Source organism: Myotis lucifugus, unplaced genomic scaffold, assembly GCF_000147115.1.
Source record: "Myotis lucifugus unplaced genomic scaffold, Myoluc2.0 scaffold_35, whole genome shotgun sequence".
Lineage (NCBI taxonomy): Eukaryota > Metazoa > Chordata > Mammalia > Chiroptera > Vespertilionidae > Myotis > Myotis lucifugus.
In genome coordinates, this window is record NW_005871083.1 from 3,808,795 (window position 1) to 3,822,921 (window position 14,127).

The following is a 14,127-nucleotide window of genomic DNA, read 5'->3' on the forward strand; positions in this document are numbered from 1 at the left end:
TATTCTCACATCTGCTTTATCCATTCATCTATTGATGGACACTTAGGTTGATTCCACATCTTGGCTTTTGTAAATATTGTAAATAATTGTGCAATGAATATAGGGGTGCATATATCTTTTCAAATTAGTGTTTTTGTTTTCTTCGGATAAATACTCAGAAGAATATTCATCCTGTTTTTCATATTGACTACACCAATTGCAGTTCCCCTCAAGGTGCACAAGGGTTCCCCTTTCTCCAACACGCGTTATTTGTGACTTTTTGATAATAGCCATTCTGACTGGTGTGAAGTGATATTCATTGTGGTTTTGATTTGCATTTCTCTAATGATTAATGATGTTGAGAATCTTTTCATGTCTGTTGGCCACTGTATGTCTTCTTTGGGGAAATGTTTTTTCATGTCCTCTGCACATTTTTTTTATTAGATTGTTGTGGGGTTTTTTGTTTTGTTATTGAGTTGTATGAGTTTCTTATATCTTTTGGATATCAACCTCTTATCAGATATCATTTGTAAATATATTCTCCCATTGGTAGGTTGTTTTTTGTTTTTGTTTTGTTGATGATTTCCTTCACTGTGCAGAAGCTTTTTAGTTTGAGGAAGGCCCATTTGTTTATTTTTGCTTTTGTTTCCCTTGTTGAGGTTGAGGGGATGTATCCTTAAAGATATTACTCAGATTGGTGTCAAACAGCTTATTACCTATCTTTTCTTCTAGAGGTTTATGATTTCAGGCCTTACATATAAGTCTTTCATCCATTTTGAATTTATTTTTGTATATGGTGTAAGAGTGGTCCTGTTTCTTTCTTTTGCAGATCAGGGGCATGATCTGTCCATTTTTTCCAGCATCATTTGTTGAAGAGTCTGTCATTACTCCATTTTATATTCTAAACTTTGTTGTAGATTAGTTAACCATATAAATGAGGGTTTATTTCTGGGCTCTCTATTCTGTTCCATTGATCTATGTGTTTGTTTTTGTGTCAGTACCATACTGTTTTAATTATTATAGGTTTGTAATATAGTTTAAAATCAGAGAGCATTATACCTCCAACTTTGTTCTTTTTTCTCAAGATTGCTTTGGCTATCTGTGGTCTTTTGTGGTACCATATAAGATTTAGAACTAATTGTTCTAGTTCTGAGAAGGCATATTGCTATTTTGTTGTTGTTAATCCTTACCTGAGGATATTTTTTTCCATTGATTTTTAGAAAGTGGAAGGGAGGGAGAAAAAAAAAGAAGAGAGAGAGGGAGAAAAAAAGAGAGAAAGAGAGAGAGAGAGGGAGAAACATTGATATGAAAGAGACACATCAAATGGCTGCCTCCTGCACATGCCCTAACTGGGGCCAGGGATTGAACCTGGAACCCAGGTACATGCCCTTGACCGGGAATTGAACCCTTAAGTGTATGGGCTGACACTCTAACCCAGGTGTGGGGATCGTTTGGCCTGCGGGCCACATAAGGCTGGCAAAGTCATTTGGTCTGGCCCGCCAAGGCATTAGGGGTGAGTTAAATGTTTGACCAAATATAGCAGGCTAATTTTTTTTTATTAAATTGATTGGGGTGATATTGGTCAACATGAACATATAGGTTTCAGGTGTGGGTTTTTACGTTACAAGATCTATATGTTGCATGCAGGCTAATTTTTAAGTGGATAATCTGTATGGCCCACAGGTGATGTTATAAACATCCAAATGGCCCTTGGCAGAAAAAAGGTTCCCCACCCTTGCAAGTGTAACCTCTGAGCCAAACCGGCCAGGGCGGCCGTTGTTATTTTAGGAATTGCATTGGATCTGTAGATTGCTTTGGGTAGTATGGTCATTTTAATTATATCAATCCTTCTAATCCATGAGCATGGTATATCTTTCCACTTACTTAGGTCCTTTTAACTTTCTACAATGTTTTACAGTTTTCAGAGTACAGATCTTTCACTTTCTTGGTTAAACTTATTCTTAGGTATTTTATTCTTTTTGATACAATTAGAAATGGTATTGCTTATTTAATTTCTCCTTCTGATCATGTATTATTAGTTATAGAAATGTGACAGATTTCTGCATATTCTGTATCCTGCTACTGTACTGAATTCCTTTATTATTTCTGTTAATTTTGGGTGGATTTTTTAGGGTTTTCTATATATAGTATTGTGTTGTCTGTAAATAGCGAGTTTTATTTCTTTCCAATATGGGTGCCTTAATTTCTTTTTCTTGTCTGACTACTGTGGCTAAGACTTCCAATACTATTGTATAGTAGTGGTGAGAGTGGGCATCCTGGTCTTGTTCCTGATCTTAGAGGAAAAACTTTCATGTTTTTACCATTGAGTCTGATGTTAGTTGTATGCTTGTTACATATATAACCTGATCAAGTTAAGCTCCATCTATACCCACTTTATTAAGAGGTTTTTTAAAATCATAAATGGATGTTGAATTCTATCAAATGTTTTTTCATCATCTATTGATATCATCATGAATTTTATCCTTAGTTTTGCTGATGTGATGAATCACAGTACTAGTTTTGTGGATGTTGAACCACTCTTGCATCCCTGGTATGAATCCCACTTGATCACTGTGTAAATTCCTTTAAAGTACTGTTAAATTTGTTGTGTTATGTTGTTTTTGTTAATTTGGCATCTATGTTCATCAGAGATATTGGCCTGTAATTCTCTTTTTTAGTGTCTGTCTGATTTGGGTATAAGGGTTATGCTGGCGTGTAGAATGAGTTTAGAAGTATTCCTTCCTCTTCACTTTTTTGGAATAGTTTGAGAAGGATAGGTACTAATTCTTCTTTAAGTGTTTGATAGAATTCACTTGTGGAGTCATCTTATCCTGGGCTTTTGTTTGTTGGGAGTTTTCTTTATTAAATGTTTCAGTTTTATTGCTAGTAATTGGTCTGTTCAGATTCTCTGTTTCTTCCTGGTTTGTCTTGGAAAGTTGTATTTCTAGAAATTTATCCATTTCTTCTAGACTGTCTAATTTGTTGGCATATAATTGTTCATAGTATTCTTTAATGATCCTTTGTATTTCTGTGGTGTTGATTGTAATCTCTCATTTCGCTCATTGTGTTCTCTCTCTTTTGCTTAATGAGTATTGCTAGAGGCTTGCCAACTTTATTTATCCCTTCAAAAAACCATCCCTTAATTTCATGAATCTACTGTTTTTCTATTTTCTATTATTTCCACTTTGATATTTATTATTTCCTTCCTTCTACTTACTTTGGGTTTTGTTTATTCCTCATTTTCTAGTTTCTTCAGGTGCAAATTAAGATTGTTTATGTGGGATTTTTCCTCCTTCTGGAGGTAGGCCTGTATAGCTAGAAACTTTCTTGTAATAAGTGCTTTTGGTACATCCCATTAATTTTGTAAGGTTGTATTTTCATTTTCATTTGTCTCAAGGTAGTGTTTGATTTCCATCTTGACTTCCTCTTTGACCCACTAGTTAAGTGATGGCGAACCTTTTGAGCTCGGCGTGTCAGCATTTTGAAAAACCCTAACTTAACTCTGGTGCCATGTCACATATAGAAATTTTTTGATATTTGCAACCATAGTAAAACAAAGATTTATATTTTTGATATTTATTTTATATATTTAAGTGCCATTTAACAAAGAAAAATCAACCAAAAAAATGAGTTCGCGTGTCACCTCTGACACGAGTGTCATAGGTTCGCCATCACTGCACTAGTTGTTTAGAAGCATGTGGTTTAATCTCCATGTATTTATGATTTTTCCAGTTTTCTTCCAGTAGTGGATTTCTAGTTTCATGCCATTGTAGTCAGAAAATATGCTTGATATAATTTCAATCTTCTTTAATTAACTGAGGCTTGTTTTGTGGCCTTGTATGTAATCTATCCTGGAAAATGCCCCATTGATAATCTACAATTTTGGGGTGAAATGCTCTTAAATGTCTATCAAATCAAACTGGCCTAATGTGAAATTTATGGCCATTATTTCTATATTAAGTTTCTGTCTGAATGATCTATCCACTGAGGTTAGTGTAATATTAAAGTCCCCAACCACTGAAGTATTACTGTTCATTTCTGCCTTTATGTCCGTTAACATCTGCTTTATATACTTGGGTGCATAGGTATTTACAATTGTTATACCATCTTCTTGGATTGACCCCTTTAAAATTAAGTAATGTCCTTCTCGGTTTCCTTTTACAGTCTTTGTTTTGAAGTTTATTTTGTCTGATGTGAGTATTGTGACCGCAGCTTTCTTTTTGTTTCTATTTGCATGGAATATATTTTTCTATCCCTTCACCATCAGTCTGTATGTGTTTTTCAATCTAACGTGAGTATCTTGCAAGCAGCATATAGACAGATCATGATTTCTTATCCATTTTGCCACCCTATGTCTTTCGATTGGAGCATTTAGTCCAGGGGTCCTCAAACTACGGCCCGCGGGCCACATGCGGCCCGCCGAAAACATTTATCCGGCCCACCGGGTGTTTTTGCCGCCGCTGTGTGCATAGGAATTTGTTCATAGTTTTTTTTTAAACTATAGTCCGGCCCTCCAACGGTCTGAGGGACAGTGAACTGGCCCCCTGTTTAAAAAGTTTGAGGACCCCTGATTTAGTCCATTTACACATGGAGTAATCATTGATAAGTATGTGCCTATTGACATGTTTTTTTGGTTGTTTTGTTTTTTGCTGCTCCTTTCTTCTTCTCTTGATCTCTTTCAATTTGTTGGTTTTCTTTTTGTATGTTTTCGGTTTATGGCTACCATGAGGTTCATATATGTCTATATATCTATATCTATCTATGTGTGTGTGTGTGTGTGTGTGTGTGTGTGTGTGTGTATCAGTCTGTTTTAAGCTGATAAGCATTTAAGTTCAATCATATTCTGAAAGCACTATATTTTTACTCTCCCCACTCTGTTTTTAAATGTCATGTTTTCTATCTTTTTGTTTAGTGTAGCCCCTGATTATTTAAAGTAATTATAGTTAATTTTGCTACTACTGTCTTTTAACCTTCATATTAGTTTTCTAAGTGGTTGATGCACTGTGATTATTGTATATTTTCCTTTACCAGTGAACAATTTTTCTTTCCTGTATTTATTTCTGGTTGTGGCCTTTTCTTTTTTTGCGTAAAGAAAAAACCCTTTAACATCTCTTATAAGGCCATTTTACTGGTTGGGAACTCCTTTAGTTTTTGTTTGGGAAACTCTATCTCTTTTATTTCTCCTTCAACTCTGAATGATAACGTTGTTAGATATACTATTCTAGGTTATAGATTCCTTTCTTTTTAAGTTTCTTTTATTTTTCAAGTACAGTTCATATTGAATACTATTCTGTATTAATTGCAGATGTACAGTATAGTAGTTGGATACATTCCTTTCTGTCAGCACTTTAAATATCTCCTCCACTACCTTCTGACATGCAAAGTTGCTTGTGAGAAATCAGCTGATAACATTTCCCTTATATGTGATTTGATGTTTCATTCCTGGTGCCTTTAAGAGTGTCTCTCATTCTTAACTTTTACCTATTTTAATTACAATATGTCTTGGTGTGGGTCTCTTTGGAACTCTCTTTGCTTCCTGGACCTGGATGTTTGTTTCCTTTGCTAAATTAAGATAGTTTTCGACATTATTTCTTCAAATATTCTCTCTGCCCCTTTCTTTCTTCTCCCTCTGGACTTCCTATAATGCAAATGTCAAGATATTTGATATTATCTCAGATCTCTTATATTATCCTCATTAAAATTTTTTTTTCATTTTGCTTTTTTGATGGGATGATTTCTTCCATTCTGTCTTCCAGGTAGCTAATCCATTATTCTGTATTAACTAATCTGCTGTCAATTCCTTCTGTATTCTTCATCTCTAATTGCTTCTTTATTACATTTTCTCTCTCTTCATTGAGGTGCTGAGTTCCTCTATTGCACGATCAGGTTCGTTGAGCTTTCTTATGACCATTTCTTTGAATTATTTATCAGGCAAATTACTTGCATCCATTTCATTGGGGCTTTTTTCTGGAGATTTTTCTTATGCCTTCATTTGGGGCAAATTCATTTTGTTGGACTTACTGTGTTTGTTCCTATGAGTTGGGCAGAATAACTATCCCTCCCAGTCTTGAAAGAGTGGTCTCTGTGTAGACCAGGGGGTGAATAGTTTCGGCAGTCCAGCTGTATTCAGAGCAGGCATGTGAGGTGCCTTGTGTGTCTCCTGGCCTGAGTAATAGGTTCCAAGTGGAGCCAGTCTGCTGTGTATGCTGCTTTGCCCTTCTAACCTGGGCTCCCTGATGTAGATGGGACTGCTAGGTACATTCTTGGTGTGCCCTATTGCTTTAACTATCTGTGATCAGAACAGGGTCAGGGCCTGCCTGGGGTTGCTTTTCATGCTTGTCTTTTTAAAAAAAATTTTTTTATTAAGTTATTACATATGTGTCCTTATCCCCACGTTGCCCCCTCTCCCCCCACTTATGCCCTTACCCTCCCCCCCGTTGTCCATGTCCATTGGTTAGGCCTATATGCTTACATATAAGTCCTTGGTTCATGCTTGTGTCTTAATGCCCTACCAGTTCTGCCGCGTCTCTGGATGGGGCAGGTGTGTGTGTATGCACAGCTACACTTTGCTTGTTCTGCTCCCTCTCAAAGCAGCACAGCTCCTCTCTGCTCAGCTGCATCCTCCAACTCTGCACAGGCAGCCCTGTGCATGCCCTACTGCTTTTTGTCCACCCTTAGAGCAGGGTGTGGGCGGGACTACTCTGCATGCCTGTTTCTCAATGACCTACTGACTCTGCTTTTTCTCCAGGTGGGGCAGACTTTCATGCATACAGCAGCACCCTACTCACTCTGCCTGGGGCAGCCCTGTGTATGCAAAGTTTTGCCAGGTCGCTGTGGACAGGGGGAGTCCCTTGTGTGTGCAGCCCAGTGGGTGTAAGAAGCAGCACCCCACTGTACCCACTGGATCAATTTCCTGGTGGCGGAGCCAACTTTGTATGCATACTATGGTGCCTTCCTCTTTCTGCTGTATCTAGCTCCAGGAGGGGTAGCTGGGGCCTGCAGGTCAGCCAGAGAACCTGGGTGGAGCTCCCGCCCACTGTCCCTGTTCAGGGTACACATAAACAATGGCGCTCACTGTTCCTCTGGTCCTGTGTTGTTTTCTTAGCTCCCAGAGAGCTGTCATGGTACCCCAATCTTCTCGATGTGGTCCGTTTCTCTTGCTTGTGTAGAAGCTGTTCAGTTGGTTCACTGTTGTCTCTCAAGAGGAACTATTCTAAACACAGATGTACATTTTGATGTGTTCTTGGAAAGAGGCAAGCTCAGCGTCCACCTACACCACCATCCTGGGCCTGCCTCTCCGACTTGAAAGCTTTTTATTTGCATTTTATCTACTGATTCTCAGGACAAGCAATACTCAAATTGGGGCACTCCCACTATTTCATCATTCAGATTTTGGTTTGTTTGATGATTATTCTTATTTCTCTTAGAGAACCTTTTACTATTAGTTGGTTTATAACCTGTGAATATTATCTATTGAATCAACTGCTTAAGAGAGGAAATTGGCATGCTTACACAACCCTGTACACCTTTTCTCCCCCTAATTTGGTAAAACTGCTTTATTTCTACACTGGCATGGTGTATAATGTGTGTTCCATTTTATAACCATAATTCTCCCACAAAGGGAGGCTTGGTTATATTTTTCTGACATTTATACAGCACAGCTAAAAGAGAATATTATAAGGAACACTTGTATAACCATTACCTAGGTCTCATCATTAACCTTTTACTATACTTTATCACCTTTCTCCACCCATCAAACTATCATATGTGTGTGTGTATTTCAAAGTAAGATGAAGACATCTGTACAGTTCCCCCTGAATATGTCAGCATGCATCTCATTAACTGCTCAATATTTACTTACTTTGTTCTTTTTCTGGTATAAAATTGATACACACAATGAAATGCACAGTTTTCTTAAAAACAAAACAAAACACGTTCAATTCTCACCACCCTTTTACTGAATTTTTCTGTTGATATCTTGGCTGGTAAATGTGTCTTCTTTGTTCTCTTCAATATGAACTCCTGGGACATATAATCCCTGAACTGTGCATGTTTGAATGCATCCGCCCTTTAATTTTATGCCTGAGTGACAGTGAGTGGGTTTAAAACTCCTGAGTCCTAGTCTTCTCCCTGGAGGATTTTGGGGACATTGTTCTCCTGGAACACTGCTGTCGAGAAGTTTTCTGACCTATTTACCCTTTACACAGGTGATGGGATTTGGTAGTTAGTTTGTTTGATGATTTTTGCCTGGATCCCCACAGACTCCTTGCAGTCTAGCTTAGTGCTTCCCCAACTTTAACGAAGGTGTGAACCACGTGTGGGTCTTATTAAAATGCAGATCCTGGGTCAGGAGGGCTGGAGTAGGGCCTGAGATCCTGACTCTCCCGAGCTGCTCTGTGGACAGTGGGGAAGAAGGCAGTTTCTGCTCACAGACTGTTAGAATGTACTGGAATCTGCGTGCTCCATGGTGTCTGGGGAGGCTGCCAGGCAGCCCGTGCCCTCACGAACATGGTTCCAAGCAAAGCGGGGCTGCTGCACTCAGCATGTGCCTCCGGATTTGGAGAAGTGGGCTCTGTCCCCTCTGCCTCCAGCTCCGTGTACCTCCCCTCGCTACCCAGGTCTCGTGGTTACAAGCAGCCCTTCACGTATACTGGGAATTGGGACTGAAAGGTGTTTGCCAGTTTCACCAAAAACAGGGTTTGTTTCTAGTTGTGTCACAGAGGAAAGGGAACTAGAGACTTCTTTTCAAGTAAGAGCAGTATGTTGGCTTAGGGAGAGTACAGGAGGCTTGGACAGCTGGGAGAACACAGGGTTTGAGGTCAGACATTCCTAGGTTTGGATCCAGCTGCAGTCTTATAGGTGCGTGACCTTGAGCAAGTTCATTAACATCTCTAGGCCCCAAAGTGTTCCTATTTAAAAAGCGGAGGTGATAAAACCTCTCTCACTGGGTTGCTATGAGGATTAAAGGGGAAAGAGTTTAAGGCACCTCACACAATAAATGATGTTTTCCTTCCTTCCCTAGCTCCAGCTGGCTTAGAAGCTTAAGCGCATCCCTAATGACAATGGGCAAAGTTTATTTTTGAGTTCAGAAGGCCCCCAATGCCTTCTGCACAAAGGGGTTGTTCACTGTATTTCATTTTCTCCATGAATATGGATGTGCCAGGCATTGTCAGAAGCTGGGGAGTCACAGTTTCCATCCTCCTTGAAGTTGTATTCTTTGTTTTTTAAATCTCCAAGCTAAGCCATAGCATTTTCTAGATGACTCGACACTGTGGTGGCAGGTAAGAAGGGTGCATCAGCTCTGACCTCCCCTAGGCACTGGGAGGGGCTGTCCTGTCCCTTAGCCTTCCTGGGGACATGAGTAACAGCAGGGGGAGTCCACATGCAGGGTGGACATTTACCATAAAAAGGAATTGGTCCTAAGCCTTATTTATTTTAAAAGCGGCAGATTACAAAGTTAAGAACTGTACCTAAATTGCTGGGTTTAATGTAGTGGGCAAGTTAACCAAGAAGGGTTGAGCAACATCAGGCCTCTGGGACTTACAAATGAGCATCTGTTATCCTTACTAAAGTAAATTAGGAAGCGGGATATTTCTAAAGTACTAAAAAGCAGGCAGTTTAAACATTTCTCAGATTCTTGTTTAATCTACTCATTTGCTTAGGAATTTGTTTCCTTGACGATAATAAGATGGGCAGCCTCAGTCTAGCTCAGTTTTCTCAAGTGCCATCCTGGGATCCATCTGAGGAGCTGGCTAAACACGCAGATTCCTAGGGCCCAACCTGGACCAGCTGAATCCACACCTAGGAATGGGCTCAGGGACCTGCATGTTCTAACCAGAGTCCCCAGCATGCCTGGAAAGTGCCCAGTGATGGAAATGATCAGACTTATCACCTAAGAAATGTAAGGAATATCCAATATGTTCTATGTTTGGGAGGGGGTGGGGGGAGACCCCCAGGAAACAGGACCAAAAGTTTCCAAAAAACATTGAGAAAAGAATGCTTAGAAAACAGGGAAACAGTGACCTCATGAGGAATCCAGAAGGATCTATATGATCTAATGTCTCAAATACTAAGAAAGGGGAAGAAGAGAATTCAAGGGAGGGTCTGTTTAGCAACATTCCACATAAAATCCGGCAGGAAAGTGAATTAGAGAAACTATACAGGAAGCGGCACCAAGCTCATCTGCCCCAAATCTCCTCCTGCCTGGGAGAGTCTGGCCTGGACCTGTGGGACTCAGTCTCCTGATTCCCAACAGCTGGTCACATGACCCATCTTGGTCCCAGGCAAATATAAAATGCCCCTTCTCAAAGTATAAGGGGTTTTGTGTTTTGTTCAGCATGGAAGAAAGTTACAACTGGGGGGGGGGGTGGGGAGGGGGACCATCCTGTGGAAGAGGCAAGTGAAGCCCTGAAGTTTCAGCAATTTGCCCAGCTGACTCGGAAGAGGCAGACCTATGACGGTAATTCATTCCACTGCTGAGGCCTGCTCCTTCCCGGCCAGGGAGCGGGTGCGAAGCCCAACCAGATGCTAGCCCCTGGCTGAGGACAGGCATCAGCTTCCAACCTTCCCAAATGAAATCAAACCACAGTGCCAGGTGGAAAATCAACTCGCAGTCCAACTTCGTCACCTTCCCCGTGCCTGTGCTGGATGAGGGCCTGGGCGTGTGCCAGCCCACGGGAACTACTATGAGATCAGCTGCCTAAGCCCCCTAATCGGTTTTGCAGCGACTTCAGAAAAACCAGGAAAAATGTGTTTTCATTCTTTTTAATCCAGCAGCACAGACCACAGGACAATGCTAGCCCAAACCGAACCCCTTAATGAGAAGCCGCTTACCTGACTTGATTCCTTTAATGGGGTAAGTAGCATGCGCGAGAAAGTTGGGGTCGCTGAACATATCTTCCTCGTACACCACAAAGCGCAGAAATGCCAGGTTTGGGTCATAGATTTCAAATGTCACCTTCTCCTGCGTTGAAGCCCAAACAGGGCTTAGGCCATTGTCATCTGGAAGGTGATCAAAGCTTATTAAAGACGCCATTTGGGAAACTAGCTTTATATTCATCAGCTGGGCTTTGAATCTCCTTAGCAACTGTGTAAATATGCAGCTAAGAAAATAGGAATAATCTTTTTTCCAGTAGCAATTGTGGTAAAGCGGTTGTCACAGGCCTGAGTAAGGTGGGGGGAGACCCCTTTATACAGCTCCCATCTCAACTCCCCAGGTTGCGGAAGGGAACGGAGGCCGCAGCAGAGAAGGAACAGGTGGGCACGGAAGAGCTGAGAGGGAGAGGGGGTGGGTCAGGCTGACTGAAGAGGTAGAGCCAGCGTGGGTCCGTGGTTGTCGGGGGAGAACCTGCCACCCTCCACAAACGCGTTTCACTTGGTTGCGTGTGAGCTGCCACTGAGCCACCTTTCACCAGGAGCAGTGACCTCAGGCCCAGTTCCCGGTGTCTTCCTGGCTTACAGTGGAAGCACAAGCATTTCCTAGGCCTCCCTGCCCTCTGTGGGTCAGGTATCACATCCTCTGTGTCTCTGCTCCTGTCCTGGGCTAAGGAGATGAAGCGGGTGGGGCTGTGGCACAGAGCAAGGGCCCTGCCGCCTGAGTTACAGGCAGAGCATCGCAGCACGGGGCACAATCCGACTATTTAATCACGTGGTCCTCTGTTTCCCCTCCCTAAGCTGAACCACAGTGAGCAAAAGGGACGAAGAAAAAGACACGGCCAAGCAAAGTGCCTTACAAACCCCCCAACATGTGACTCAACTCGCTTTATGTTTAAGAGAAGGATGTTCCCGGGCGACTTACTCACAACCGTCGTCTTAAACTTGTTGTTGTCATATTCGGCTCCACATATTTCCACCTCCACAAAGGGACATGCAATACTTCGTCCGAGCTTGGGGAGATGGCGAGCCCCGAGAACCTAGGATACCACAGGTGAGTACGGGAATTCTCCCAGACCCGTCCTGGGAAGAGCTAACGAGGCTGCGTGGGTGGGCTGGCAGGGAGCTCGGTGGGTTCTAGCGTCAGACCACATGAGTTCAAACCAGCCTCCATTTCTTCACTGGAGAAGTCCTGACAACCTTGTCAAGTGGATCCCACCACTGTTTCCTTCTCGTGGATGAGAAGATGGGGGTGGATTCCTACAGCTGTTAGGACAGGGGTGGGGAACCTTTTCTCTGCCAAGGCCCATTTGGATATTTATAACATCATTCGAGAGCCTTACAAAATTATCAACTTAAAAATTAGCCTGCTTATTTGATCAAACATTTCATTAACTACCCCCTAATGCCTTGGCAGGGCCAGACGTTCCCCACCCCTGTGTTAAGGTGAGCTGGGAGCAGAACGCCCAGGCCATCAGAATCAACAGGAGGACCTCACCCAGGGGTCCTCAAACTACGGCCTGCGGGCCACATGCAAATACAAATATTGTATTTGTTTCTGTTTTGTTTTTTTACTTCAAAATAAGATATGTGCAGTGTACATAGGAATTTGTTCATAGTTTTTTTTTAAACTATAGTCCAGCCCTCCAACGGTCTGAGGGACAGTGAACTGGCCCCCTGTTTAAAAAGTTTGAGGATCCCTGACCTCACCTGAGCACAGAACACATCCACCCGTGCCCAGGTGCGCACCCACAGAAAGAGCGTCAAATCACTTGATTCCCAGCTCCCAGGAAAGGATAGGGGAGTGTGTGTGGTTTTCTTTTAAAGACCTTTGGTTGCAAAAGCTTCATTTTTTCCTCTCCTTAATCTTATGAGAAATGCAACTTTTTTTCTACCTGCATAGTTTCCAAAGGAGGGAAAAACAAAAATTCTCACAGAGAGACAACACATTCTCTGAAAGTTGAGTCTCTTGAATTTTAAAAAGCTTTCACCCTTAAATATGGCCATTATGGGGACAAACATTCCCCTCCGTAAAGACCAAAGGTCCGTTTTCCCACATGTTCTCTTTCCTGGCCAGAATCTGTCCTCGCTGGGACCCAGGAGATGCCCTCCTGAACCCTGCAAGAGCTGGATTCATACCTAGGCCCGCAGGTGACATGGGTAAGGTGTCCAAGATGGATTTGAGAGGGTCTCCCTTCCTCCCCGGGGGTGCGCTGTAATTCAGATCCTCAAACCATGTCTGGGTGGTGATGGTTTAAACCAAATGACAGGCGTCTCTAGACCCTGGTTCCCTGGGCGAGGAAGGAGAGTGTGGCCTTACCTTGACCGTCAAGGTCATCAGAATCTTCCTCTGGGACTCGGGCGGCATGGGGTCATACTTCTCCGTCCTCATGCTCTCGGGTTGCAGGACGTAGCCGGTCCTCCCGTTGAGTGAAAACAAGGCCTGGTTCATCTGCATGTATTTGTCTGCGAAGGAAAGGGTACTGCTGATGGAAGTCGGGCAGGAAAAGGCTGGCCTCCTAGGCCCGGACGTGCCAGGTGGGGAATGATTTGCTCATTTTAAGCTGGTTGTTTAGATATCTAAACTCAAAATATGGATTTTTAAAAAATCCATTGAAAACCCATATTACTGGGAGAAAAATGAGCTTTTTACAAAAAAATTCTCAGACTGGGAAACACCTTTCCAAGTATGAAACATTAAAAAAAAAAAAACTACTCAAAGCTAAATATGTCTACGTAAGAAAAAATTTCCACAAAAGTTAAGATGTGCTGTGGTAAGAAAAATCCTAACTCAAATGACAAGTAAATATAGGGTGTCCCCCAAAAATGTATACACACTTTGAATAATTATTCATTTCAATGGGTTAAATCTGAAAAGAAACATAAACATCAATTGAGCTATCAGAAAAAAGTGTGTACATTTTTGGGGGACACCCTGTCCATATAAAGTTAACCTACTAAGAGCTCTGATACATGTGAGCGATAAATACCTACACCCCATTAGAACAGCTGGGTCAGAAGCGTGAACATTTTGTAGAAGCGAAAAAGCCAGTGCTTCCTAAATACATGAGAAACTGGCTCCTGTAACTCAAGAGCAGAACCAATAAGGGAAGCTTCAATGACAGGTGACGGCAGTTTTCATCTATCACTCGGGTGGGCGAAGATTGGAAAGTGTGATGAAACTAAGTTGGTGGAGTCGTGCCAGAGGATGTATTCAAATGTGTTACCAGTTGGAAATCGCACGCACCATCTCTAGGGAGGCGTGTGGCCGAGTGT

General features: G+C 42.0%; 1 protein-coding gene across 2 annotated transcripts in view; it reads right to left on the reverse strand.

The window, feature by feature from the left end:
• The window catches only part of PLCG2 (phospholipase C gamma 2), a 135,269-nt gene that overhangs the window by 14,622 nt on the left and 106,520 nt on the right, over positions 1–14,127 (reverse strand). For both annotated transcript variants that reach the window (XM_006087041.2, XM_014454317.2), the window contains exons 27-29: positions 13,172–13,317; positions 11,777–11,891; positions 10,813–10,980 (exon numbers count right to left, since the gene is read on the reverse strand). In XM_006087041.2, coding sequence (XP_006087103.1) covers positions 10,813–10,980; positions 11,777–11,891; positions 13,172–13,317 — 429 coding nt within the window. The remainder of the gene's footprint in view (positions 1–10,812; positions 10,981–11,776; positions 11,892–13,171; positions 13,318–14,127) is intronic.